This window comes from Sylvia atricapilla, chromosome 30 (genome assembly GCF_009819655.1).
Source record: "Sylvia atricapilla isolate bSylAtr1 chromosome 30, bSylAtr1.pri, whole genome shotgun sequence".
Lineage (NCBI taxonomy): Eukaryota > Metazoa > Chordata > Aves > Passeriformes > Sylviidae > Sylvia > Sylvia atricapilla.
The window spans coordinates 392,714-420,072 of record NC_089169.1 but is presented as its reverse complement, the minus strand read 5'-3'; the positions used below and the strand labels follow the sequence as shown (position 1 = coordinate 420,072).

The window sequence follows — 27,359 nt, the reverse complement described above, 5'->3', positions numbered from 1 at the left end:
TTCTCTCATTTCCTTATTAGTGCTAAACTCTGTAGCACAGTTACCCATAGCACTCCATTTGGCAGCTGTTCGTTGTTAAGTAAACACATATTCCCATCAGATAAATACACTTTGGTGTCATAAACTTACATAGCCACCATATACAGCTTCACTTCCAGCATCCTTCTGTCTCCTCTGCAGATGGTGAAACCTGACATAAAACACGAGGTTTGTTCCCAAGTCATCAACAACAACTTGGTAACATGGTTTTCATTAAGAAGTGCAAGCACTCCTAAATTGGCTTGGAAACCTGAAAGTTGCATTAAGCTTTGCCCCAGAGCAAAGAGAGAGGCAGCAATGCTGATTTCTGTAGCAGACACATCTTCCTGTTGTCAGAGCCCAGATTTCAGTGAGGAACAGAGGACAGGCACAGGGCAGCGACAGCAATGGTCACTGTGAAACTCTTCTGGGCAGGAATCAGGAGCTGAAGCAGAAGCGTTCTCATTCTTCATCCTCTAAGTATCCAAATCATTTGACAACTAATTCCTGAATCCAAACACGATGAAAAAAACAGCAAGCAGCAGAGTAATCTCACAAAGGCAATCCTGACCTAGGCTTTCCCAGTTCCAAGGCCCACTTCTGGTAGTCTGCACTTGAGCTAACGAATGTGATTTAGAGAGAAGCCCATCAAGTGGAAAAATACCGACTTTAAAACCCGCCCACTGGCTTACGTGCAGCTGCTGTCAACCAGCACTCCCAGATTGTTTTTCAGCTCTCCAGCCACTTTTTCCTAAGCCTGGAGCACTGCAGCAGGTTATGGTGACCTAAAGACAGTACCTGGCACTTGGCCTTGTTGACTGTCATACCACTGGCTTCGGCCTACAGATCCAGCCTGTACAGATCCCTCTGCAGAGCCTTCCTGCCCTCCATCAGATTAACACTTCCACCCAACTCAGTGTCGTCTCCAAACTGACTGAGGAACTCATCACCACAGTCCTGTTTTTGCACTCCTGCCCTGGGAAGTGCTACTTACCCTAAGCTTGGTCTCACCCCCAAGGAATGGGCATGTACACCAGTCTTCATCCCCATCCTCATTCCCCACAAGCCCACATAATAAAGCTCAGCAGCAGTGTGGAGGGATCAGTTTTTATTTCAAAAGACAGTAACACAATTTTTCAATTTAGTATCAAAACACTGGATAGGGTTTTTGTCTCCAGATTGGCCCCAAAAACTGCTACAACCAAGCAGCATGCTCAAACCACAAGCTACACACTGTAAGTGTGACATTGCCACACTCATGCCTCACAACCACGACATATCAGCAATGCACAGCGGAATGGCTTGGAGTCAATTAAGACAGTAAGAGCAGTCCTGGGCAGGAGGGAAGGCTTGGCTCCCTCCCTCCAGGTAGGCAAAACCACTTTTCCAAGAACACAAGGCTGTTGTACTTAAGCTGTTAAGTGCAACCCAGTAATGAGCAGTGAAGCTTGGTGCGTCAGCACTTAGTAAAGGCAAAGTCAGCCTCAGGGTAGCAATGGGTTACACGGACAGTGGCTTCTCTATGCCCTTCAGGTGTGGAAGGGAAGGGACATAATCCCTGTGAAGGTTCAATTAGTTCAATTGTTCAGATGACTGGCCTGGCTTTAAAAAAACCCAAATCAAACCCCCCCAGAAAGATGCCTTTCACCCAAGTTGTTCCTTCCCAAAACGGAGTTACCTTAAAACTGAAAAACTGAACTGTGCTTTTGGCAAACAGCTCCTGGAAAGAAAGTTTTCCCAACAGGCTTTCATTCCTGGCCTGGCTACTCTGACTCGCAGCCAGAACCATCATATCCATTTCCTGCCCTGCCAAAGCAGGGTGGCCCAGAGCCAATTAACTGGAGGTTAATACCAAATTTTAAAGCCAAGAGCTTTGAAGTGTAGCTCACCAGCCTCACACATTATTTGGAATGTTTATAATGGTTGCTACAAAAAAAGGTAGTTACAAAATGTGTACATCTCAAACATGCTCTCCAAACATTATTGCATTGTTTATTTCCCTTAATGATGCTGTTTGAAGCTCTGCCCAACCTGGTGACCTTTGATCCTGGAACAAAGATTTGTGTTTGGTCAAGTTGGCAACAGAAAGTAAATTCTGGTCCCAGGGTTAGAGGGCAGCAGCAGCTGGGCTGGCATCACATGGCAGAGGCAGTGGCAGGGTTCCATTACATTTCGTTCAGGTCTAGCAGGGTCTGGTCCAGCATTCTTTGCGTGCAGAGATGCTCCTCTTTGGTGGATTTCAGTTTATCTGGCAGGAAGCAAGAGTCAAGAGTTACAAATCAGCAAACAACCAAGAGTCCTTTGCTAAAGAAAGCTTGTGCCAGCCCCTTCCCCACACGCAGCAATCGCCGCAGCGATCTTTGGACCAGAGTGCCTGGCTGGGTGCAGCTGGAAGCTCTGGAGGTTACCTGGCTTGTGTGTAGCCCTCACCTCTCACACTGCTGGTGCTCTCAGTCAGTATCGCCATGGTACACCTTTAGCCAGAGCTCTAGGCAGTGTTTCACATGCAGGCATCTCTGACTGCAGCCAGCTCTTCCCAGGGCTTCCATACCTCCACAGCTGACACATGTGGCCCAGCAAGGCACCCAAGAGCAACACACACCTGAAAACCACCCCCTGGAACTACAGCTGGTGCTGCCCCCCTTCCCCTCAGCACAGGGCAGGGATGCCAAGCCCAGCAGCAGGGAGCAGACCGCCAGCCTGGAGGGCAGTGGGGCAGGAGCTGGGGCAGTGACAGGCAGAGAGGGAGTGATGGAGCTGGACCCTGCCCGATACTAAAGGCAGCTGTGCAGTCAATTCTCACATGTTCCTTAAGGCAGGAGGAGAGCAGATCAGCAGCTAGTGCTCTAAGTGTGCTTTACTCCAAAGGTGAGCCCACCCATATCACTGGAGACATCCACACGCTGGGACACTGGACAGACAGGCTGTGGAAAAATGTCCTTTAGGTACAGGAAGATTCCCAAAGCCACTCCCAACCTCCCCAGGGCCAGAAACTGCACAGAGAGAGAACAGCCTTCCTTCGAGCATGAGCAATGGCAGCATTTAAATACTCCCTGCAGGCACCCAGGACACAGCTTCAGGCTGTGCATTTTGGCACTTACTGTCAAGATGTCTGTGAGCTTTCCCAACCCATTTCAGGGCTCTGTAGCTGCACTGGGGATCAGGCCTGGGAAATTAGTGCTGCCCCAAACTTTCTCAGTTAGGACTCCCCTAGATAGGAATGTATGCAGGTGTGCAGTGTCTCACAGACCACAAGGTCAGTCATTTATTGGTAGAAGCCATCATTCCATGCACCAGAAAATCCTACAGTCATTCAGCTAATAGTGAATTAAGCTGTAACACTTGAAAGGCAGCTTCAAGCAGATGTAAGTCTAACTTCACCCCATCCCTCATTTGTGGGGGTGTAGCTATTCTGGTTCCATGGAGGAGCCAGGCAGGACCTCCTGGACATGCAAACAAGACTGCTCAAAAAACAGCCAAGTCGGGGGTGACTTCACCAAGAACAGAGGTTACCTTGATATATTAAAAAATGCTTAAATAAATTACAGGATAAATCCAAGTGCCTCATTAAAAAGCAGCAATTGCATAAAATTCACAAGTCTGCCAGTCCTAATGATCAGATTTCACTGTGGTCCACAGCACTGGTGGTCGCAATAAGCTTGTTTAATGGGATTAGTGGGCCCCTTCTCAGTCACACAGATCATGCAGCGTTAACTTCAGCTCACTAGAGAGCAGGCGGTTTTTCTCAAGCTGGCTGTACAGGCGCTCTGCAGCAGCGATAGGATAAGAGAAACAAGAGGAAGAGAGAAGAAGAGAGAAAAAGAGAGAAAGGGAAGGTTAGTAGAGCACCAAGATGAGCACATCAAAAAGCTGTCACCATAACGTGTGCTTCTGAGGACAGCCTGGGCTATTCCCAGAGGTTTGTCTTTCTCTAACTTGTGCTTCCAGCTTAGAAGATCAGAGGAAACCAAGTGTGGGCAGAAGTGAAAGTGCTCCCAAAGATGTGCAAAGGCAAAGAAAGAAAGAGGAGATACCAGAAGAGCAGCCTGCAGGGCTTTGGACCCCAGCAAGGACAGAGATCTGGGATGTGCTTTAAGCCTGTGGAGCACATTGCAGGAGGGAGTCCTGCCACAGGAAGAAACAGCTTCCAGAGGGAGCCACATCACACTGCAAGTAGGATTGACAGCGTTTCAACAGCAGGACAGGCACACCAGAAGAACTGAGAATGACAACGTCTCATCCCTGGCCTGGAGGACCTCCTCTGAGAACATGCCTGGTGCCACACTAACAACCCAGATAGGACTGAAGGCAGCAAGTGCTTCAGGTACAGGACAGAAGAGGGGCACAGGGCCTCTCTTTTACATCTGCCTCAGAACAACTCCATGAACAGGGCACAAGCTGCCACTGCCTCTGCAGCTGTGGGCTCTCCAGTCCCTGTCCTTATAGCCCCACAGAGGTCTAGCAGCCACACACATCCTCGAGGTTCATGCCAAGCACTCATGCTCATCAGCATGTTTGGTCTCTTTCCAGGATCTGTCACTATTCAGGGCTGAGTGGCCAATGTCCTACTACACAACCTGTCAGCCAGAACCAGCCACTACAGAGAATACATTCAGCATCTCTCCTTGCTCATTTGCATGACAGCTGCTCCCAGCCTGACAGCTCCAACTCCTGCACTTAGGAGAATTCCAGGCAGTGAAAAAACCTTGTAGATCATCTTCCAGCCTGGCAGAACCAACCAGCACCACCTGCAGTGACACAGTGTTATGCCTCTGCTGGAGGAGACAGCCTAGTGCACAGCCTTGGCCTTGGGCTTCCACTCTAATCCTTGTACTATGAGATCCTCTCAGGCACCCTCTGAAGGGAAGCTAGACCATTCCTCACTGCTTTCACTCTTAGAATATTTTGCTTTTGAAAAAGACCTAGCTGGGTAAAATTCCAGAAAGCTGAGTGGTTTACATGGAGCAGTCAAAGCATGTCACAGTAACCAGAGTCTCAGCTCAGTTCCTCCAGTGTAACACCTGCACACAGAGGGGGAAGCTCAACTTCAGCTTCACCCTCAGCTTCTCAGTCCTCAGAACCTGCTCTAACTGGACCTCGCTCTGCAGGAGAGGGCAGTAATGCTGATTCATTGTCCCTTCTTTAAAGCCACCAAGGGACCAAGGCACAGGCAGAGAAGCCAGTGATTTTTGTCCTACCACAATCTGGAAGTTGAGGGAAGTTGTGGGTATGCAGCATCTTGGCCCATGCCTTGCACAACAGCTAGTATTGCTGCAAGGAACTCTGGCTCCATGCTGGCTCTGAGCAGCCCCGATGGCAGTCCCCACACCCAAGTGATCCAGGCTGCTCCTGGGTCTCCCAAGTGGCAGAGGATGAGAGTGAACTGTGCTCAGTAGGACTTGGTGCAACAGCCCAGAGCTTCCAAGTAAACATTCCTGCTTGTGTACAGGGACCTGATGATTCACCCACACAAGGCAGCAGACTGGAATGTTAGCATGACTAAACTTCCCAGACTCCAGGAACAGCACACCTGCCCCGGACTGCAGCAGCTATGCCATGTGTCCCCTGCTCCCTTTTCTGCCCAACCCCAGGGCAGCCTCACCAGCTATCCCTGCCACTCAGAGAGCCCCAGGATGCGGGGAGCCCTAGGACCTGGCCCTCCTGGTCAGTGAACTTATGTTTGCAGCACTCCCACATCACAGCACAGCTCACAGTAACCAGCCTGCACAAGCCCAGCAATCCAGTTAGACCAGATGCCTCCAAAACCTCCCAGGGTAAACATTGCATCACTCACCCACATACCCATCCACCACCCAGAGTGGATTCCTTCCAGATGAATGGGGAAAGGGCCTGCCACAGCCCAGCCTTAGATAACATTCCCAGGAACACCACTGTGCAGAGAAGAGCCACCAGCTCCCCACAGCAAGAGTCAGGATGCAACTAGACCTTCCCATAAGGAGAGAGGCACTTCCTGAGGGCAGGCTGCCACCTCCCACCCGCTAACAATCACAGAAGGGGTGAGGTTGAAAGGGACCGCTGTGGGTTATCTGGTCCAACGTCTCTGCTCAAGCAGGGTCATCCCAGAGCACATCGCACAGGATTATATCCAGATCATTCTGGAATATTTCTAGTGAGGGAGACTTCACACCATCTCGGGGCAATCTGCTCAGTGCTCATTTACCAACACAGGAAAGAAATTCTTCCTCATGTTCAGGTGAAACTTCCTGGGCATCAGTTTCTATGTACTGCCTGCCCTACTGCAGGACACCACTGAGCAGAACCTGGTCCACCCTCCCTTCAGATACTGATAGACGAGGATGATGTCCCTGTTGTTTAAAGAGCTGACAATGGACAATGGAAGCCTTCACATTTACAGAAGGCCCTGCCCCTTCCACAGGATCTGGATCCTCAACTCCAGCTGCAGTTGGGTTACTGAAGAGTTCTGGGTTCTTGGGTTGTGCTTAGAGGGTTTGTGCTACTGCCGCACATCCCAGGAGTCAGATCACACTTGGAAATTCCTTGAGTGCTCCCTCCTTCCCCACCCAGACCTGCCACCAAAGACTGAGTGGGACAGGCTGGGGCAGGTGAGTGTGACTAGATAATCCTGACTGCCAGTGCTGTCATGTAAAGACCAGAAGGGCACAAACCTGAGAAAACCACGGGAAGTGTCCCATCTCATCAGAACTCTGCTCACGAAGGGCTCTTCGGGCACTGCGGCAGATGAACCAGTCCAGAAAGGAAAAAATATTTGACTAACCTCCATGAGGCAGCATGTGCTGTTTTGAGAGGCTGACCAGTGTTTATCATACCAGATCAACTAGCAAACAGCACCAGCAGTGACACATGCCAGGCATTCATAGCCCAGTGGCAGTGCTCAGTGGGAAGCTCTATGCCACACTCCTAGAAGGATCCTGCAGCCCTCAGCCCCTGCATGGGGAGGAGAGGGCTCTGCAAAAGATTCCCTGGCTCAGATGCTCACAGTCCTGCTGCAGTGCCTTCTCATTCCTGAAGCACGAAGCTTCACACCCAACCAGTTCTGCCCCAATAGAGACCAGCCAGAGCTCACACAGTATTTATTGGCTTCCATACCCTGGCTAGCAACTATCCAGGTGTGTGACCTCCCACTGCAAATAAGCATTTGGAACCAGTGCTGGTGAACACTCCCAAGCAGGCAGGAATGAGGAGTGGCTTCAGTCAGGAACAGCTCCAGCTGCAACCCCCAGCCTCTCATTTGACCCCACAGGCCCTGTCTGCAGAGCTGCCATCACATCTGGGAGCCAGTAACACACCTCAAAGAAAAATCCAGCATGCTAGTGAGGTCTGTGTTCCACCGAAGGCGACACTGGTTTGAAGGCAATGCTGAAACAGTTACTCTAAAGCAGCAAGTGGTCACTAGTAACCCATTTCTCAAAAGCAACAGCCATTTATGCAAGAACTGTTTTCTTTTAAAAAAGTGACATCATGCTCAAGCAAGAGGCAAGAGAAATACAAAAAAGAGCTTTATGGCTCCACACAAGATATGCAGATGAGAACAACATCCTCCCAGCTCCCCCAACACGGAAAGGGCAGCCCCTCAGAGCAGGCTGTGTCTGGCACATTAGGTCACACAAGAGGGAGCTTTGTTTGGGAGCAAGTGCAGCAGAACTGGGGGGGCGCGGCTGCTGCTGCCTTCGTTCTTTGCAGCACCCATTCCCAGGGATGCCCTGTGCACAGCAACTGGAACAAAGTACTGGAATTCAGAGAGAGATGAAGGGAGCGTGAATGCCGGGTGCAGATGCAGAACAAGCCACCAAGCAGAGAGACAAATCCAAAGCGGAGTTTGGAATCACAAGACCTATCTGTGTGAGACAGAAGGAGACACCGATTTTAAGAGAAGCTTCAATGTCTGTGCACAGCAAACTCTGCTTAGGAAACTTCAGGACACTCATGTTAAGGCTCTTCTCTGTGGAGTGAGGACCTGGTCTTTCCTGGGTTAGTGCAAGGACCAGACGGAGCAGTTGTTAGCAGCACCCACTGCAGATCTGAACACAAAGCTGAGGAGTGAAGTTGCAGAAACACACAGGTTCAGCTACTTCCACAGATCAGTTTATGATCCAGCCCATCTCAAGCCTATTGCGGCAATTCCTAAGGAATCCACCTGAGCACTATCCACAGCCTCTTCCAGAAGGAATCTGAGACCATGGCCCAGTGGCTCCAGCAGATGACAAAGCAAATTTCCTGAGAAAGCCCTTCCCAGTGAGAATGGGAATTGCACTCAAATTTAAGTCAGAACCCCTTCAGGCCAGCACAGCACTTGGTTACACATGCAGATCACAAGGACCTAGAGTTAAGAGGACAGCATGCTGGGGGCACCTTGGACAGATCTGTAGAAGTAACCTGGACGGCACAGCACCATCGATTCTCCAACTATGGAAACCACAGCAAACCAAGCAAGCACTGGTGGTCCAGCCTGCTTAAGCGAGAGGCGAACACCAGCCAGCTCATATTTACATGGAAGTCATGTCATTCAGGGCGTGGTCCAGTTCCTCACTAATTGCTTTGTACTTCAGTTTCTGGGCATAGAGCTCATCTAGAAGAGGTTTAGGAGGAGAACAAAAGGAAAACAATGAGGGAAGTCAAAGAAGTTCTTCCAACACTCTAGGGAAGGAAAAGCAGGATGGGATTCATGAACAGAAGAAAACGAAGTTAGATGTGGAGCCGTCATGACTCCGTGTTTGTCCCCAACAATGAACAGGAGGGTTTCACCAGCCTGAAGACCAACTGATCTGCAAGTGTGTTCCAGGATTACAATCCGGCTCCAAGGGCACCAGAGCCAAGCACTCAAACCACATCACCTTGTAAAAACAAGCTGTCCAGCTAGGTCAGCAGGAACCAGTGTCAGAAGCAGCAAGGAAAGCTAACTCCATCCACTTAGGGAGAAGCTTGTGACACCTAAGGAGAGCACTGATAATTGAGGTGCTTTGTTTTCACCTGTGTCTCAATGCAAAGACTGGCTTGGGAGAAGTCAGTCATGTAATAGAGCTGGGCATCAGAGGAAGTTCCAATCCTGCAGGATGTTGTGAGGTGGGGGAGCAGACTGGCCACACCAGTGTTCTCCATTAGATAATGGAGCAGACAGGCAGCTCTCTGCCTCCAGGGAGGGGCGGGCCTGGAACTGTGTTGATGCATCCCTGAGCCCTGCAAAGCTGGCACAGGCTGCTCCAGCTCTGGCTGCCTGGGCTACAATATAGTTGGGCATGCTGTTAACAGCCTCGCAGAGCCTGGGGTACTTTGTCACTTGTCATAAACTAGGTCACTTCAGCAGCAAGGCTGTAGACCAGAGCCAACTCGCAATCAACAGGTTTCAAGGGGAGCATGCAGGGATTTGGAAGACTTTTTGCAGCTCCAAATTAAAGCTTGTCCTGGATCATGAGGTCGCTCAGATTGCTGCTTGGCTACAGTTCTGGAACAGCTCAGCTGACACCATTGCTATTTCCAGACAATAAACCTCCAGAGTGACTCCAGACAGTAGGATGGCGCTTTGCATCTCCAAGACCTGGCACTAAAACACCACAAAGGCACACCTGTGGTCAAGGCAGGAGACCTGTAAGAGTTTTGGTTTACCAGCACCACCACTCCAGCCACAGCAATTCACAGAAGAATCTGGCCACAGTCCCAGATTTAAGGGAGGCAGCTGAAACCTTCTCCTTTTGTGGCTTGGGGCAAGGTTCTAGGATGGCTGGCCTCAGGAGTGTTCCTGAAGAATTGTGTGAAAGAGTGGGAGGAGGAAAGGTACTTGGCACAGGCTAACTAACTACCCCATGGACTGAACTGCTGGTGATTTAACCTTGATTCAGGACTCATACTGGGGAGTCTGTGTCTTCATGGGGTCTGTTTCAAGACTCACTGACTCCCATGGTTGACTTGCAAGATGCCGTTTGCAGTAGCCAGCACATGCATGACGTTCTGGACTCAAGGATATTATTGTGATCAAATCTTACAAGTTCAGATGTTTCTTTCCAATGCCACTCCTAAATTAATTGGATTAAGCTGGAGCACAGGGATCTAGTTGCATTCCTGAGGACTATCAAAATATACCAGCTATCTTAGATAAGGCCAGGTGTCTGGATCAAGAGCTTGAGACCTGCTGCAGCACAGCCAGGGAACTGTTTTCAGAGCAGAGGCACAGGGCAGGACTCTTGCCAAGCCTCACCTTGGAGGCAAAGTTGGGTTATGCTCCAAGTAATGAGGAGCACAGCAGCCTCTCCACTCTCCAGCTACCCGAAAGATAGCCCTCCTTAGCTTCTCCCTCAACACACATTCCTTGGTTTCCTATTGCCAGAATGTACCTTCCAGATCATCAATGGTCTTCTCCAGCTTGGCTACAGAGCGTTCAGCAAATTCAGCACGGGTCTCTGCCTGCCAGACAGAAATAAGTAGTTAGTGCAACAGCTCTACAGCAAAGAGCATCAGTCCAAGAACATGGAGTCTCTCACCCTTCACATCTCTTCCCAGTCAAGCTGAGGCCAGCTCACTCAACTGGGCCACCCTGACATGGTCACTCACCTCTTTGAGTTTGTCAGTCAGAATCTTGATCTCTTCTTCATATTTATCCTCTTTTTGAGAGTACTGTGGAAAAGGAGTCAGCAGTCAGCAGCCCCAGATACCTCCCTCTCCAGAGAGCCCACAACTACAGAGGGTGACATAAATGCCTCACTGCAGCACATATGCCGACAGAACCTTCCAACTGGGAGTTGTTCACGTCCTTACCCAAGTCCAACAGGACTGAGTCAGGTGGCTAGTCTCACATCATGCATAGAACACAAACTTGGATGCAGAAAAAACTCTCATCTTAACATTTTAGCAGTTTAAACATCCTGGCTGATTGAATCAGCCCCAAGGCAGGGAAGGGCAGCCATGCTTCCTGCACCCCAGCTTCCACAGCCCTCTAATGAAAATTTAGCCCTCCCAGCAGAGCAAGCACAGTGTTCCTGGCTTGCTTAAAATGCAGTTGAATCATTTCCACCCCAGTGGGTGCTCTGCTGTTTATACACCCTCCTAGCACAACAGCAATGTTTCTGACCCTGGGACAGGCAGCCCTACCTTCTCAGCCTGAGCCTCAAGAGACTTGAGATTGTTGGTGACATTCTTCAGCTCCTCCTCCAGCTCGGAACATTTACTGTGGAGTTTTGTAAGGAAAGGGGGGAAAAAAAAGGAAGAGAAGAAGTGGGAGGGAAAGACAGGAGACAAGAAGTGAATCCACATGCAGGGAAGATCAGGAAGCTCTTCAGGAGACTGTCTGAGATGAGACTGGATAGGACCCTGCTTTGAGGCACCTGTGCAGAAAGCAAGTTTCCCTTTTTGCTGCCGAGCTCATGTTTGAAGTATTCTGCCAGCACATGCATGGGGCAGAGAGCTGAGCAGTGAGATGATGACACAGGTTTCTGTCAGGCTTGGAGTCTCCAAGAAGAAGCTTCTCATTTAGTGTTCTGTACAGAGAGAAGCTGTTCTGATGGACAGAAGGACAGCCACCACCACTCAGACAGGGGTATTTATGGGCAGAAAAGACAGAATGTTCCAGGAGAGAGAGAGACGCAGTTAAGCTGAGGGGAGGAGCATAGTGAGGAGACCACATGAGTTCTGGTTTAATGGTTCAAGAAGGGAAAGGTTAGTACCTTTTCTTCGGCAACAGACAGACACTTCAAGTTCTGGTCCATCACTCTGATCTGCTCCTGCAGCTCCCGGCAATGACTGTTAGTGACGGTCACACAAGGGCACAAGCCAGGTGGGGGCAAGGTCAAAAGGAGCACCAAAACCACACCACCACAGAGCAAAAAAGGGAGTGGGGGAAACACAAAAAAGTCATGGTCACAACATGCTGGGCTGGAAACACAGTGCTGCTGCTGCTGCTGCTGCTGCGTACACACCAACTGTGTTAGACAAGGCCCACAGCACAGAAAGGCCCTGACCAGCTCCTCAAGGATCAGCTAAAGCATCTGGACACCTGAAAGGAGCCCAAACCAGGGTTTGTGTCTCTGCTCTGAGCAGAGGAAGCCAAGATTGCTGCTCAGCAGTGGAGAAGCCTGTAGTGGTTACTGCAAATACTTGGAGAGGCCCAGAGACCAGCCTCAGCCACAACTCTGCCCTCACCCACTGCATACGCCACTTCAGCCCCTGGCCCAGGAGGCCTCTGCCACTTCAGCTCAAGCACTGTGTTCTGTAGCAACATGAATGATCTTGTGACTGCACACACAAAGCAGTGCTGGTGAATACTGAGGAGAGGAAGTCTTTCCAGTCTCCATGACTAGGGAGTGCCTCCATGCAAAGGGGCAAAGTGTCTCCACCCAAGGCAAGTCACATCACAAACTCCATATGCTAGGTGGAGCAAATCCCGTTTCAAGGAAAGTGCTTTCATCCCTTTCCTTCACAGACCTAAACCCACCCTGTGCTTCAGGCCTTGTGTAACAAGGTTAGCAATGCAATGTTAGTTCCCATGCAGAGGCAGACCTGCCAAGTACATGTAAAGAAGACTACTCACGACTCTGCAAGCTCAGCTCTCTCTTCAGTACGCTCCAGATCTCCTTCAATGATCACCAGCTTCCGAGCAACCTGGAAAGAAGAATCAGAGTCAAGAGGAAGGAGGATAGTTTTGCACTTGTAGGCTCTGCATAGCAGTGAAAGGAATGGAAGGAATGCCTGCAGGAGCCATTTGAGCTGTCAGAATCTTTCAGCCAAGCAGAGTACTGATGTAGCTCTGCTGAGAGCCAGGCTCTGCCCCCAGGTTTGCTGTCAGCAGGAAGAGGATTCAACTCTTCCTGGCCCAGGTCAGTCATACTAGAGCACCCAAGGGTCTCACCTCCTCATACTTCCTGTCCGCCTCCTCTGCAATGTGCTTGGCTTCCTTGAGCTGGATCTCCTGCAGTTCCATCTTCTCCTCATCCTTCAGAGCTCTGTTTTCAATTACTTTCATGCCTCTGCCCAAAAGCAAGCACAGGGAGGGGAGATGTGTAAAACAATCTTTGACAAGCCAGCAGTGCAATGAGTTTCAGAGCATTAACAGCACTGCCTTGGAAGTACAGTGCCTCCCAATAAACCATGATTCCTCTGAAGGCAGAAGGTGGCCCAGGAAGGCAGAGGATACTGGGCTGATGTGAACACAGCAACCTCAATTGCTTGGAATTAACTGCTCTTTGGAACATTCCTCCAGCAGATCACCAAGCTCCCAGGCCAAGGGAAGTGTAATGCTGCTGAGAACAAGCCCAACTGTCTAAGGGATTCAGCACAGCCAAGTCAAGCACTTCCCCATCTGGAATGCAGGAAGAGCCAAGCCTGTCTCTACGGCAAGCCACCAGCTGGGTCAGGCTGCTCACAGTGTGTGTGTGAGGAAGCACATCAGACAGCTGGAAGTGGACCACTCCTCTCTGAATCACAGGCAAGGTCAGGGGACATCTGCCAGTTAGGGAGCCTGCTGGCAGAGGCAGATGGAAGAGAAGCTGCCCCAACAGCAGCCACCTTTACACATTTATTTCTCCTTCTTTGGAGGTGAGGATGCATGGTGACACATGGCACTTCCTTGCTCTCTAGCCTCAGGTTCCAGGATACTCAAGGCCATCAGCAGCCTCAGATTCATCAGCATTGTTTTAGCTGCTCTGCATAAGCAGGCACCCACTCCCACATCCAGCTGTGGGATCTTTCTCCCCCACTGTGGGAAGCTCAAAAAGTTGAGGGCACTGAACACTCAATGTTTGGCAGAGTGCAAGCAGGAGTCCTTGCTCACCTTTCACTCTCATCTGCCGCCTTTTCTGCCTCTTCCAGCTTCTGCAGAGCTGTAGCAAGGCGCTCCTGAGCGCGGTCCAATTCCTCCTCTACCAGCTGGATACGGCGATTCAAAGATGCCACTTCTGCCTCAGCCTGGAGGGAGCAGAGGAGGGTACTCAGTCTGTGCAGGCTTACCAGCTCAGGTAGGGCAGCTGAAATTTGCCATCAGGTCAACAGCAGGAGCCCCAAGCAAACCCAGGATGCTTTAGCCTTTCCCCAGAGGCAAGCAGCACACTTAGCTCTGCAACACTTCCTGCACGCCTTTTCCGCACAGCAGCCTTCCTGCAGACTTCTGTCAGCCTGCACTGCTCTGACAGTTTAAGCCATAAACACTGAGGAGATGACTTACTCAAGGGCTGCCTCTGCAGCTGCTCAGATCCTGCCAGGCCATTCATCATAGCCCTATTTATCCACAATGCCAGAGCGCGGTGACAGCTGCCACTTAGGAGTCAGTTTACTGGTGTGATATGGACATGAGTTACTTGAGGCAAACCCTCTCATCAGCAAGGTGAGAAGGATTAACATGTTCAGGGATGAAGCTGTATTGGGTGCTGGCAGGCTGGACTGGTCACAGGTGCTGCCCAGCCCCAGGGCTTGTCACTGCAGTGCCCACAGCCCCAGCAGAGAGCCTGCAGTCCTTGAGGCTTCCTTCCTCCCAATGGACTCACTAACAACCCAGAAAAGGAACAAAAGCCTGTCTCAGGACAGGTTGAGGAGGCTGTTCCCCAGGAATAGCTGCCTTGGTTCAGTCATACATGTTGGGAGCTGGTGAAACTGCTGACAGCCTGCACACATTTGCCAGAAATGTGACTGAGGCTTTAAGGAACTGGCATAGATCAGAGGCCATCCCACCCCCCAACCACTGCAATCTATGTCCTAGTCAGCCTCCAAAGAGGCTACAAGGTACAAGCAAGCCCCCATGATACTGTGCTGGCAACAGAGATGCTGGGGAACACAGACCATGCAGATTTGTGCTCAGTTCATCACTCGTGTGGCAGAGCCATTCGCTTGTGCTCAGTAAGGCAATACAGCACTGCCATCACCCTGTGGCTTGCTCCAGTGTTGAGTCAGAACACAGCCAGGGCAGGAACTGCTCTTCAGTGTTGCTGAAAACAAAGCACCTCAAGGCCAAGGATGAAAATCCCTTCAGTGGCACTCCTCTTCTGGATCAGACCCAGACTAAACAGTCAACTAGAGACTTGCTGCAATCTTTTTGGGACCCTTGGGGCATGACCTGATTGGCCATGAGGCCCCTGCTTACAGCCACATCCACATTAACTCCAGCCAAAGCCCAGACGCTTTAGGGACTCTGACACCCCACCGGAGGCCTCCTGCGGAGTCCAGAATCCTGCTCCCCAACAGGATTACAAAGGCAGGCAGGAGTGCAGCCATTCCAGGGCAGCACTGTGATCTTCTACAAAGAGCAAGGCACAGGCACATGCCAGGCAAACACGAAATACCCCAGCTACGCGTAACAAAGCATCTGAGCTGGACACACTGCTCCTCACTGGGCCTGAGGAAGGAGGAGCAGAGTGATGAAAGGCAGCAGTGTTAGAGTGGGGCCCAACACCAGCTGTGTCCCATTCCCAGAGGGACTGTCTGAGCTCTCCTCCCCATTGGCACTGAGGCACCACTGGCAGGTTCCAAGACCAGGCTGGGAGAGCACAGAGGAGCTCCCATGCAGGTACATCCAACTCTGGAGAAGCCCACACCCCTTTGGTGCCCAGAGCCAACACCCACCCCGCTGAAAGGGGAAGTGGTCTGCCTGAAGACGGACGCAACAATATCTTAAACAGAACCAGGAAGGAGATGGCCTGACATGCATCTTTTCCCTATTAAAGGGGCTGCCAGCTCTTGAAGTGGAGGACCTCCTCCTTCCTTCTCCCAGGCAATGGAAACACACCAGTATAGTGGGCCTCCACTTCCTGACCCTCTGAACTGCTTCACTTAGCCCTGACTTCCTGCAGGCAGTGTTCAACCGACCCAAAACCACCCTTAATTTTGAGGAAGTGCCTCTCCCCTGTTGCAGAAGAGCCCTTACATCTTCTCCTGCTTCTCTCTAGATACAGATGAAACTGTCAGACTTTCTCAGAGCACAGGGTGACACTTCCAGGTGACTCTTCCAGGCACCCCCGCTACAAATGGCACATTCCTGTTATTTCATGCTTCCTTCAAGAAGGCAGCTCAGAGCCAGGGAGAACCTGGAGTCCAGCAAATCAAGTAAGAAGCTCATCCAGGCCTTCAGGACTCATCATTGCTGCCCCAAGAGATTCAAGAGGACTCCTCAGGACCCGGCAAGCCCTGGGTGCCATACTGGGAGCACTAGTTCTTTCCCCTGAAGGAGGTTTAGGGAGCTGAGAGAAACACAGCTGTACCCATGACAATGCTCTATTGCAAGGAGAATTCCTTATGTGCCTGCAAAGAAAGAGCCAGCTGAGGCTTGGGAGTGGCCGGAGCTTCTGCTATGGGCCTGGGCAGCAGAGCCCAATCCATCCCCGGCAACGCCACAGCGCTGTCACGGACAGCTCAGGGGGGAACGCTCAGCTTCAGGCTTCCAATGCAGCAAAGTCAATGCAAATTCAATGAGACTCACACTTAGATTCGAGCAAGGACTTGCCCCGTGTCATCCCAATCCCTGTCCCTCAAACGCCACCAGCCTTGCCTGTGTCCCAAGGCCAAGGGTGCTGGTCACCTCGAGGTCCTGCCCGTGTCACCTCATCCCTGTCCCCAGCCTTTCCGGTGTTCCCAGCCCAGCGGGGAGCGCGAGCGCTGCCAGCCCAGATCCTGCTGTCGTTGCTCCCTCCTCCCTTTCAGACAATCCCACCCCAGCCAGTGCTCCCCCGCGGCTGCCGGTCTCTGGGGCAGCGGAGACCCTCGCTCGCCGGGATCCGGACAGGATGCGGAGTTTGGGAGCGCTTCAGAGGGCTCCTGCGCTGGCCATATCCCGAGGGAGACCGCTCATTCCTTCCATCTTACCCGCGCAGCTCCGGTCTCGGGGGCCGCACAAGATGGCCGGGACCTCCGCCTCCCTCCGGCCGGGCCCCCTCTGCTGCTGTCCGTCCCGAGACACCGGTAACAGCGAAACCAACGACAGGCCGATCACTCCGGCCTCGTGTCTGCTCAGCACCACGGGCGGGTCCCAGGGACCCAGAGAGAACCACGGACACAGAGCGAGAGCCCCGGTCCCAGCGGACACTTCGGTCCGCGTCGGCATGTCGCCGGCACTCCAGCGGCCCGGAACGTCCCCCGGCCCCGGGCGCGCCGCCAATCTGGCTCTGCCCCCTCACGGCGGCCCCGGCGGTACCTGCTCGCGGTTGCGGCGCTCGGCTTCCACCTCCCGCTGCAGCCGCTCCGCCCGCTCCTCCGCATCGTCCGCCTGCTGCTGCAGCACCTGGATCTTGCGCTTCACCGCCTCAATAGTGGTGGCCCCGGCCATGCTCGGTCCCTCCGCTCCAGCCCCACCGCCCCCAGACACCGGGACCGCGCCCGGAACGGCCGGTCGGATGTGACGTCACTTCCACCCCACCCCGCGGGCGCGTTACCGGGGAGACGAGGGGCGGCCGCCGCGCCCAGGGCGTGGCGGGGGCACCGAGACCGGAACCGGCGGGAGCGGGGCGCCGGGCCGGAGGGGAGCGCCGGTCTGCCCCGCGGCCACCTGGGTCCACCGGGATTCGCCCCATATGGGCGTGGGGGCACCGGGACTGGCCTCATGTGTTACAGGGCCCGGGCACAGTCTCACAGGGCCCGGAGGATCCACCCGGCCCGGCACGGGCTTCCCTGCCCTACCCCACGCAACCACCGTCACACCCTGCCCGCTGCGTTGCCGGACGCCGCTCAGCCCCGCCGGCTGCATTTGGGCACGGCCCCGCCGCGGGTTCAGGCACTGCCATCCCTGGAGAACCCCCAGACTCTGCCGGGGCCAGGAGTCCACAGTCCTGGAGCAGATCCTCCTTCCTTCCACACAAGGACAGGGCTGTGGTCGCCAGGCTCCCACTCCACTTCCATGTGCGAAATCCCAATGGTGCAACAGCCTGAGCCGAGGTGAAAACCCTCCTGTCTCGGGGCTGATAACGCTGCGAAGATCAGCATTTGTCAGAGCTGGGAGCTGTGTTCTTCAGTGTCATGAGGATCATGGAGCCCTCAAGAACTCAATAAACACATCACTGAGTGCTGCTGTCATTCCCCACGAAGCCTATTCAGCAGTGCTTCAAGCGTGTGGATAGAAGGGAAGGGCTCCGGGGCTGCTGGCCCCCGAAACCCTCGGCAGCCTGGCAGGTAGATGCTCCAGGGGCATTTGCCTGGGATGGCACGTATGGCATAGCATGTTTCCAGGAATGAGGTGAGAATTGAAAGGGTCCTGTTGGTCTGGAAGCACCTGAGAGGCAGCTCTGCCCTTTCAATGCTCCAGGTGCAAAATCCCTCTTCCCAGAGCTAGGGAGACCTGGGGGACCCCTGAGGGGGCAGCAGCTAGGAAAAGGGGCTCCAGATGCACAGAGAGGGATCCACGAGGAAGCAAGAGGGGATGTGGTGACAGCAGGGAAAATGCCATCAAGGAGCAGAGGGAGGCAAAAAGGGTGTAAGGGAGGGAAAGGGCTGCCAAGAACTCTGTAGTGCTGCACTTGACACAAGCCGATTTCAGTGCAAGGCTGGTGACAGCGACTTGCAAGCAAAACTGCAGGGTGGCAGATGTCCCAGGGCTTTGGAGCTCCCAGTGAGAGGTGCTGTGCTGGGACTCAGGCACTTCCCCATGAGCACAGTGGGAGAGCACACTGCACACAGCACACTGCGCACTGCCTTCTCTGCGTCAGAGCTGGGCTCTATCGCTCTGACACTGGAGCCGGAGACATCCTGGCTCCACAAGGACTGCCAGGTCCTGACAGGTGATGAGCGGGGCCTCATGCCTCTTGATGGCAGGAGAGCGGCCTCTGGGTGAAACCCTGCACCGCTCGCACCATTGTTTTCCTGGAAACAGCGGACAACAATAGTCTGGCTGTGCAATGCTCACGCTACCCATGAGACCCCGCCCGCAGGAGGATGAGGGCTCTCCCCTCCTCCTTCTCCTTTTCCTTCTGGGAGCTCGGCTTCTCCACCCCAAACCGTGACTCAGAGCTTCCTGGGGACACCCGGACCCCATATCCCGCACTTGATGGGCTGCTCGCTGCCCGGCTCTGCCCTCCGGATCCGTCCTTCACAGGGCCCTTCTCTGCTCCTAGATACCTACAGAGCTTTACCGGGAGCACACTGAGCCAGATAGAGACTTTCCTGTGTTCCCAAGGCACAGGGAAGGGCTGCAGTCCCACCAGGAAGGGGGGCAAGACAGCGCGCAGCTTCCACCCTGCATCCTATACGTACGTCTGCCGCCTTCTTCTCTGCCAGCTCCAGCTTCTCCTGGGCGTCTTTCAGGGCCTCAGAGTACTTGTCCAGTTCATCCTCTGTCCCCTTTAGCTTCTTCTGCATGGCAGCTAGCTCATCCTCCAGCTGGAAGGACAGTGATGTTACCGCAGATGGACACCACTCTGAACCCCTGCACCCCTGCACTCTCTCACAAGAGAGTCCTGCCTGCCCCATCCCAGGCTCAGCCTTGCCCCATGACATCCTTCCTGCCCCATCCTTGGGACCAACTCTGCCCCACAGTGCCTGTCCCTTTCCCATATCCCACCACCTGGCATGGACCGAGCCCTGGACAGCCCTCAGAGTGCCCTTGAGCTCTGGAATAGTGGCAGCTGTCGCACTGTCACACCCCAGGCAATCTCTCTTGGGTATGGGCTCAGCATGACCAAGGACAGGCAGAAGCCACCCCCAACACCCCTGGACTAGGGGCTCTTGCTGTCTGCCCTACCTGCTTGCTCCGCTCCTCCGCCTGCTTCTGCTCAGCCTCCGCCTGCTCTGCCCGGTCCAGGGCATTCTCCTTGTCCAGCTTCAGCATCTGCATCTTCTTCTTGATGGCCTCCATCCTTGGTAGGACACAGCGGGATGTAGGACAGACAATGGGTGGGTAGGGCAGCTGTGTTGCCTGTGCCCCACTGACCGTTTATCAGCTCTGCCCAGCACAGGGGCTTTGCCTTTCTTGGGCTGGCCCGCCTCCCCACCTTCCCAAAAAGTCTGTGCTTGGGACCCATTGTGCATCCCAGGGGCTCCGGGTGGTCACAGCCTTATTTGGGCTCCTGAGGACAGCTGGGGCGTTATAAAAAGAAGCAGCAGGTCTGAGAGAAGGGGTCCTGCATTGTCCCAGGTGCCCCCTCCCCCCATGCAAGGGGACACCCTGGCTGGTGCCCAGAGCGCTTCCTCAGGATGTTGAACTGGGTCTGTGCAGAACTGGCACAAAGTCCTCACCCTCCATTTGCCTTGCTGGGGGGAGCTTAAGATGTTTTGGTGGCCCTGGGCTGACATTTACCCCTGCTCGGTGTGACATTGAAAAGGGCAAGGTCATCCTGGTGCTATTTTGGGGGCAGGGCCTTGGCCGAGAGTGTTTGGCTCTACAGGGAGCAGCAGAGCAGAGCCCCCCGGAAGCCCGCTGAGCCCCAAGCCCAGCTCCAGCCATGCTGGTGCTTGGTGCTGAGGTGGAGAATGCTGTTGGCAGCTGGAGGAGCAAATTCCCTGGGTGTGGGGAGGAATTCTCAAAGCAAGAGGTGACACTTCATCTGCAGCTGAGAGATTTGCAGCCTCCTTGTGCTGGCCCAGAGATCTCACTGGCCCCATAAATCAAGTTAGGATCTCCCATGGAAGAAACCCACTGTTCTTACCCAGGGACAGATGTTGAGGGCTAAAGGAGTCAGCACCCAGGCAACTGGGGGACAGAGACCTGGTGGCAGGTCTGAGCACCCTGGGCAGGGCACTGGGGAGGACAGTGCCCACCAAGGGCCCTAAGCAGTGGCTACACCTCTATAAATAACACCCCCATGCCAAGGCAGTGGAGGCAGTGCTGGGCACAGGGCCACGGGCCTTTGTACTTTCATCAGCCCTGGCACGAGTGGAGAGACAGGTGGCAAGCGCTGACCCTGCTGCCATCCCAAACCTCCGCCCACCCCCAGGATGGCTCTGGGCTCCCCCTCTCAAGTCCCATTGAGATGGGCAGACAGGTTTTATTGTGGCAGTGAGGACTAGAAGAGGGTGCAGGACATGGTGCAGAGGGCCCCCTTGCCTGAGACGGGGCACAGGCAGCATCTGGCCAAGTCGGTGCTGGGCGTCCCTGGCGCTGTAAGAATATGTTTGATATTTAGTTGGTTTTCCAATAAAACAACCTAATATCAAACATATCAGACAGAGACGGGGCAGACAGATGTGGGAGGACATGGAGTTCAGCTGCCTGTAAAAGAAAGAGAAGAGAAAGATGAGAGCTGGGGCAGGAGTGGTATCCAGGTATAACCCCCAAGGCACTGCAGAGGCAGCGCCCAGCCTCACCTCAGTGCCTGAAGCCTGCTGGGTAGCTGTGCCGGTACTGGGGTGCTCGGGATGCAGTGCTGGAGCAGGAGGCGTCCTGTGGCTGGGATGAAGCTGAAGCAGGGCAGTGCAGGCTTGGTCTCCTGGCATGGCATATCAGGGCACACGGTGACATGCACTGGCATGGAGGAGCATGCCATGGCAGGCAACTCTAGGGCCAAAGGGACCCCACATCCATCACTGTCTTGTCTGGGCTGGCTTGGGGGACTCTGCTGCGCTCTGGCTTGGGGGTTGCTTGGCTGCCGTTTATAACTGCGCTGGGCTGCACTGAGCAGAGGGACGTGGCCAGCGACAGCCCTGGTCCTGCACACGTGGCCTCATTCCCAATAATTACCACCCATCGACATCCCCCTGCCCCCTCCATGGACCCCCACACCCTTGCTGCTCAGCACTGTTGGTCGATGCAGTCGATGGCCCTGCACTGCCTGCTCCTGCCCCTGGTCACACAGCCCATCATCAGCAGGGCTGTCAATACTGGGCAGCCAGCCCTGGCCTGCGGGCCATGGGCCACCAAGGGGCTGCACATGACCCTGCCCAAGGACGAGCCCCATTGACAGAGGGCAGTTGTGCCTCACACCCCCTTGCTTTGGGGGAGCTGCTAGAACTCATGGGAATACCTCTTCCAAGGAGCAGCTAGAGGGGCTGCCTATCACCCTGTCGCATCCATGTTGAGGATGTGGCCCCACTCATGCTGATGACAGAGGCAGGACCCCGACCCACACTGAGGTAGCTTTTGGGACCAAGATGGTGGTGTCCAGTGACAAGGGTACACAGGATATCATGGAGTGCTGGAAGCACAGGCTCCTTACACCACAACAGTGCTTTGCTGCAGTGGGATGCATCAGCCTTGGGAATGGCACTAGGGGCTTCGTGGGAGCTCAAGCTTCAGCGGACCAGTGGGACAGGACATGGGGCAGCCAGAATCCTGAATGCCATGGGAAGGACAGGGACACAGCCTGGCCTTGGGGGTGAGGGACTTCAGCCCCCTGAGGTGGCCACACAATGAGGTGGCAGTGGGGACAGCAGGGACACACGTGGCAGCAGCAGTGCCAGAGCCAGGGGTATGTGTGTAGCAGCGGGTGATGTGATGCAGCCCGACAGCTGAGCTAATGAAGGGCCATGGCGGGGGGGCGGGCAGCCCAGCAGCCCCCAGCCCTGTCAATAAGCAGAGCCAGATCACGCACTGATGGGCCCTGGGGCTGGGAGACACCAAGGTCGGGCACAGGCAGAAGGGATGGGAGGTGGGGGACAGGGCCCTCCAATCTGGGGAGCAGAAAGGGATCCTGGGGTGCCTGGATGGCAAGTGGGGACAGTGAACATTGCCCTCAGCCCAGCCAGGCTCCTCTCCCTGCTACTGCAAGGCTGTGCCACATGGCCAGGAGCACTGCAGCACACGGCATGGCACAGCAGGACCTGTGCTGGGACAGGGACCCGGCGTGGAGCACCCCATCTGGTGAGGCATGCTGGCGTGCTGCCACCTCCTGGCGCAGCCATAGGCGAGATGAAATGTGCAGGATTCAGGGCACTCAAGGTTGCAGGTGACATGTCTGGATCCCAGCCACAGGAATTGTGCTGGGCTGTGTCTTCCCCCCACTCCTGCCCTGGGCTGTCCCATGCCTCACATGTAGCAGACACAGCCTGTCTTGCTCAACATGTTTTATTCTCAGTCAGGAGCTGGGCAATGCCAGGCCAGTGGCACACACTGGGCTGAGCACTCAGAGCCGCTCTACATAGAAGGCTTTCCCCTGCTGGCGCAGCTCCTTCTGGTGCTGTAAGTGCTCATCCAGGATGAGCTGGGACAGGGTGTCTCGGCGGATCTGCCAGGTACAAGGGCTGTGCTGAACCCCAAATCCTCCGGGCTCATCAGCACTAGGAGACATTGCTCCCCAGGACGTAGTGGAGTGGAAAATGGGGGGGCACCCACCCCTGGCAGCAGAGGGCTGGGGGACCCCAGCTGTACCCAACCAATGCCCAGCCTCACCACAGCCTGTTCCCTGCCTGCAAGGTGCAGCTCCAATTCCACACGCTTCTTCAGCTGCGACTCCATGATCCACTGCAGCACCCCAAGGGATGACACCCAGCACTTTGGGTGCTCCCTGGCCTCCTGCCCACAGCTATTAAGACACAGGGTGGGCAGGTCAGGGATGTAGAGATGTTCCCCCCAGCCTGCTCTGTGCCGGGGCTCCTCATCGTCCACAGAACCCCAGCAGAAGGGATTCAGCCCCCAGGGCACTTTGCCAGCTCTACCTCTCCAGGAGGCTTGTGCCAGCACTCCCAGTGACCTGGACCTGCAAATAAAGAGCAGTGTTTGCGTGGGCTGGGGTTTAACTTACACCAGGGCACACTGCAGCCCACTGTCCCCACCTGCTCCCATCTTCCCAACCCCTGCCCTGTCTGACCTCCTCCTGCTGCAGTGAGGAGCTCTGACTGCCTGGTACTGCCATGGCCAGTGTCAGAGGGACCCTGCAACGACCACGGTGTTAATGGAACACCTCTGCAGTAATGGCATCCTGGTTACAGTAACAGCCTCCTAGTTACTGTAACGGTGGCATCCTGGTTACCGTAACTGCATGCCAGTTACTGTCATGGTATCTCAGTTGCCATAGCAGTAATGGCAGCATCCTGGCTACCATTAATGCCATATGGATTACTTTGTAGCAGCTTCGAAAGGGGTTGCAGCCTGAGATCAGGTAGGGATGGGGCCCTGTAGTCAGCACACGCCCTACTTGAGCTAAACTGTCATTTTATTAAACAGTATTTAAAAAGTGCCGAGGTCTATCCTCTATTCTGCGTCACCCACGCCAGTGACGAGCTGCTGGCGCTGTCTTCAGCCTGACAGAATGCAGACTCAAGTTGGGGGCCATGAGCTTTCAGCCCCAGGAGCTCGGCAGATGCTGGCATGCGAGGCGCTGGTGAGAGCGGGAGCAAACACCCCCTTAGCAGAAGAGATGGGACATTTAACACTGCTTTGTCCACTCAAGGTGTCCCCAAATGCCTGGCTGCAGGAGAGTAAGGAGAAACCTCAGCCCAAAGCGGCAGCTTAGCCATGGTGCTAAGAACAGGCACCAAACTGTTTCTATCCCATCCAGGTGCACAGGCAGGCTGGGCACAAAGGGCTGACAGCACGAACAGTGACGTAAGGGGGAAAGTGTTCACCCTTCAGAAAAAAACCTAGTGGCTCCAGTGCCCAAGACCCACATGCACAGGATGGACAAACATCAGTTCCCGATAGCTGCCGCAGGGAAGGACAGGTGGAGGGAGAGCGCTGGCTGGGATCCATGTCTTTATAAATAAGCTCAAGTCATGAGTTTATTCACAGGGTCCAGAGCAGGACTCAAAGCCTGGAGTGTCATAAGCCTGTGGCAGAGAAGGCCCTGGGGCTGATCCTCATGGGCTCAGCCACTCCAGAATGGGCTCCTGGTGAGGGCCAAACTGCAGCAGTTGGAATGGAGCCCTTGCCAAGTGATGATCTCCAACGTGGTGTGAGGGGAAGATCTGAGAGCGCAGCTGGTTCCTCAAGTGCTGCCTGCACTGCAGCCCAGACCAGCCCAGCATAACAATTGCACCAGGCCCCTGCACACTCACAGGGTGCTCTCCAGCGTGTTGTAGTTGTCCTTGAAACTCTTCAGCTCCAGGAAGTGTTTGGCACGTTTGCTCTTCTGACTGGAAGGAAGGTAGGTGACCTGGATGGTGGTGGGGTTGGAGACTTCAGGGGACAGGGTGAGGTCTTTCACTGCTGACTGGTGCTGCCGCTGGCTGCTGCCGCCCCGGGCCTTGGTTCTGTGAGCAGAGAAGAGGCACCATCATTGCTGCTGCTGCTGCAGAGGGGCTGCTCAGCCTGTGTATCTGTCTGTCCAACATGAAGCAATTCTGCTTTTGTGATTACAACACTTACTGAGGTCTTGAAATCTAAGGCCACTGGTTCTGTGCAAGTCCCAGATGCAAAGTGGTTGGGGACAAGCAAGAATGTTGACTGTGACTATTGAACAAACCCAAAACTGCAGTAACAGATGGGCTGCAAGGAAGGAGCAAACCCAGAGGGACAGATGGGTACAGGCAACCCCTGTTTCAGATGATGGCTGTGCCTCAAAACCCATATCTGTTCACACCTTCCCACACACAGGCTGCTGGGGCCCAGGATCCCACCACTGCATCTGGGCAACAGCACTTACATGTTTGCCAGTTCGTTCAGAGCTTCCTCATACTTGAGATATTCCATTTTCCCAAACACCTGGATAAAAACAGCAAAGACCATGGAGCATCCAGCTGAAGTTATGGTGTGACCTCAGTCCCAGCACCAGTGCAGAGCACAGGAATGCCCCACGGGGCCAGCAGTGCCCCACCAGCACTCACCCCAGTGCCATAACGGGCGCTCTCATAGCCATCCAGCAAGGTGTCAATCAAGGCTTTGCGGATGCCTTTGAAGGAGGTGCTGGAATTCCGCAGTTCCAGCAAGTAGGCACAGAAGTTCTTCCCTATTAAAGACTTTGGATACCGGCCCTCTACTTGAAATGGGATTTCTGGAAAAAGGCACAGCAGCTGAAGCGCAAGTAAAAATGCCTGTGCTCATCCCTATGGTCAGAAATCACTGGGTGGATAAATTTCCCTCCATGCCCACTGCCTCCATTTGCCAACTGCCCCAGCACATGGAGCGAGCCAACCCTCAGGCCACCAGTAGGAGGAGTGACTGTTACTCCCCAGTGAGCACCTGGAGCTTCCCTATGGGTCTGCTGACACCCTCATTCAGGGTCTCTCTGCACCTTTCTGCTCCCACTCTTGCCCTGGGCTTCCTTACCTGATGTCCTGATTGCATCCAGTGCCTTCATCCTGTACAGGTAGTTATAGCAGCCTGGTAAAGGGAAAGCACAAACTGAGATCTCTGCAAACATTGGAGGGAAATGAGGAAAGGTAAAACAGGAAAAGAGACACCATCTCATGTGACAGGACACCAACATGAGCAGTCAAAGGTGTGACTTGGCCCCAGGGGAACAAGTGCAGGATGGTACCTCTGGCACAGTACCTGGTGTCTCCAGCTGCAGAAGCCGGTCATCATCCTCTGCCAGCAGCTGTGGCTCATACTTGATGTCTTGCACCCTCGACAGTCGAATGTCAATCTCTTCCTTTAAATCCTGTATAGCAGGAAAAAAAAAAAAAACATTTACAGACTGCTCACTTTGTGGGATCAAAAGGATAAGAACAAGCCCTAAATAAACTGCACCCTCCCCATTGCCTATCACCACTCTGAGGCAGCAGCTCTGACACTGGAGCAGCTCTGATGCTGGAGCAGCTCCTGCCTGTCCCTTCAAGTATGGAATGGAAAATACCCACCTTGGGTGCATGCTGTCCCACAGGCACATGTGGGCCACGACGGGACTTCATGGCAAAGCGCATGATCTGGCGTTTCACGAAGATGAACAGCAGCACAAAGACCTGGGGAGCCACAGGGGGGTGGGGAGTCACACAATGTGCCGGGAGGAAGTAGCTCTCAGAGCCAGCCTGTGCCCAGCCGTCCGGCCTCTGCTTCCGAGCCCCTCCAACCCCGGCGAGCAGAGCTCCCTGTTCGGCCCACTAGGAGCCCCACGGACACTCAAGTCAGCCCCACGCCATCCCAATATCTACTCATGTCCTCTCCCCGCCCACCGACCCCAGGAGCCCACGGGCGCTCCAACCCAGCCCTATGAGGGTCTCGTGCCCGACTCCGACGGGTTCCCCACAGACAGTCCTGGACATATCTCATGGGAATCTTATCGACTCCTCTGGCCCGGGCCCACGGGAACTCCGTGGACGCGCCAGGATCAGCCTCGCAGGGGGCTCAGGAACTCGCGTGATCCTGCTCCGCGGACACTCCGGGCCAAACAGACGCGCCAGCCCGTCCCACCCTGTCCCGCTGGCCCTCACCAGGCTGCCGTAAGCCATGACCAGCACCACGTTGACCCCCGAGAGCCAGTTGCTGCCGGCCCCCGCCATGCCCGGCCCGGCCCGGCTCGGGGCCGCACAACATGGCGGCCACAAAGCCACCCTGCGCCCACACCACGTGACCAGAGGAGCATAAATCACGTGATCCGCACGGGGTCGCCGCAGCGCCCTCGCGTACATCACGTGTT

General features: G+C 54.3%; 2 protein-coding genes across 24 annotated transcripts; both read right to left on the bottom strand.

The window, feature by feature from the left end:
• Window positions 1–1,109: 1,109 nt before the first annotated feature.
• TPM3 (tropomyosin 3) lies at window positions 1,110–19,824 on the bottom strand. Of its 22 annotated transcripts, none has more exons than XM_066337792.1 (12): window positions 19,655–19,816; window positions 19,168–19,293; window positions 13,775–13,908; window positions 12,854–12,971; window positions 12,536–12,606; window positions 11,673–11,748; window positions 10,564–10,626; window positions 10,347–10,416; window positions 8,509–8,587; window positions 6,666–6,729; window positions 2,822–2,942; window positions 1,110–2,266 (listed from the first exon to the last, which is right to left on the bottom strand). In XM_066337792.1, the coding sequence occupies exons 1-11, from the start codon at window positions 19,766–19,768 to the stop codon at window positions 2,865–2,867; spliced, it is 993 nt and encodes a 330-aa protein (XP_066193889.1). In that variant the 5' UTR covers window positions 19,769–19,816; the 3' UTR covers window positions 1,110–2,266; window positions 2,822–2,864. The 22 variants fall into 22 exon arrangements, 21 of the variants coding, with proteins under 21 accessions (XP_066193889.1, XP_066193891.1, XP_066193890.1 ...); XM_066337794.1 differs by having other exon boundaries at window positions 2,822–2,929; window positions 6,662–6,729; window positions 19,655–19,815; XM_066337793.1 differs by lacking the exon at window positions 11,673–11,748 and adding an exon at window positions 11,101–11,176 and having other exon boundaries at window positions 2,822–2,929; window positions 6,662–6,729; window positions 19,655–19,808.
• A 4,880-nt stretch (window positions 19,825–24,704) lies between these two features.
• C30H1orf43 (chromosome 30 C1orf43 homolog) lies at window positions 24,705–27,329 on the bottom strand. Of its 2 annotated transcripts, none has more exons than XM_066337929.1 (7): window positions 27,154–27,321; window positions 26,584–26,685; window positions 26,276–26,384; window positions 26,051–26,104; window positions 25,609–25,775; window positions 25,428–25,486; window positions 24,705–25,035 (listed from the first exon to the last, which is right to left on the bottom strand). In XM_066337929.1, the coding sequence occupies exons 1-7, from the start codon at window positions 27,220–27,222 to the stop codon at window positions 24,837–24,839; spliced, it is 759 nt and encodes a 252-aa protein (XP_066194026.1). In that variant the 5' UTR covers window positions 27,223–27,321; the 3' UTR covers window positions 24,705–24,836. The 2 variants fall into 2 exon arrangements, with proteins under 2 accessions (XP_066194026.1, XP_066194027.1); XM_066337930.1 differs by having other exon boundaries at window positions 24,829–25,105; window positions 27,154–27,329.
• Between the last annotated feature and the right edge of the window lie 30 nt (window positions 27,330–27,359).

What these genes read in the sequence shown, in the direction of transcription:
- TPM3 (XM_066337792.1), bottom strand. Translation starts at nt 19,768, where the DNA reads ATGGAGGCCATCAAGAAGAAGATGCAGATGCTGAAGCTGGACAAGGAG. An exon ending in TGTCTGTTGCCGAAGAAAAG is followed by an intron (nt 10,627 to 11,672) that starts GTACTAACCTTT and finishes CCTTTTCCACAG; the next exon opens with TACTCTCAAAAAGAGGATAA. An exon ending in GACCATTGATGATCTGGAAG is followed by an intron (nt 8,588 to 10,346) that starts GTACATTCTGGC and finishes AACCTCTTCTAG; the next exon opens with ATGAGCTCTATGCCCAGAAA.
- C30H1orf43 (XM_066337929.1), bottom strand. Translation starts at nt 27,222, where the DNA reads ATGGCGGGGGCCGGCAGCAACTGGCTCTCGGGGGTCAACGTGGTGCTG. An exon ending in TGGGACAGCATGCACCCAAG is followed by an intron (nt 26,385 to 26,583) that starts GTGGGTATTTTC and finishes CCTGCTATACAG; the next exon opens with GATTTAAAGGAAGAGATTGA. An exon ending in GCGCCCGTTATGGCACTGGG is followed by an intron (nt 25,487 to 25,608) that starts GTGAGTGCTGGT and finishes GTTTTTATCCAG; the next exon opens with GTGTTTGGGAAAATGGAATA.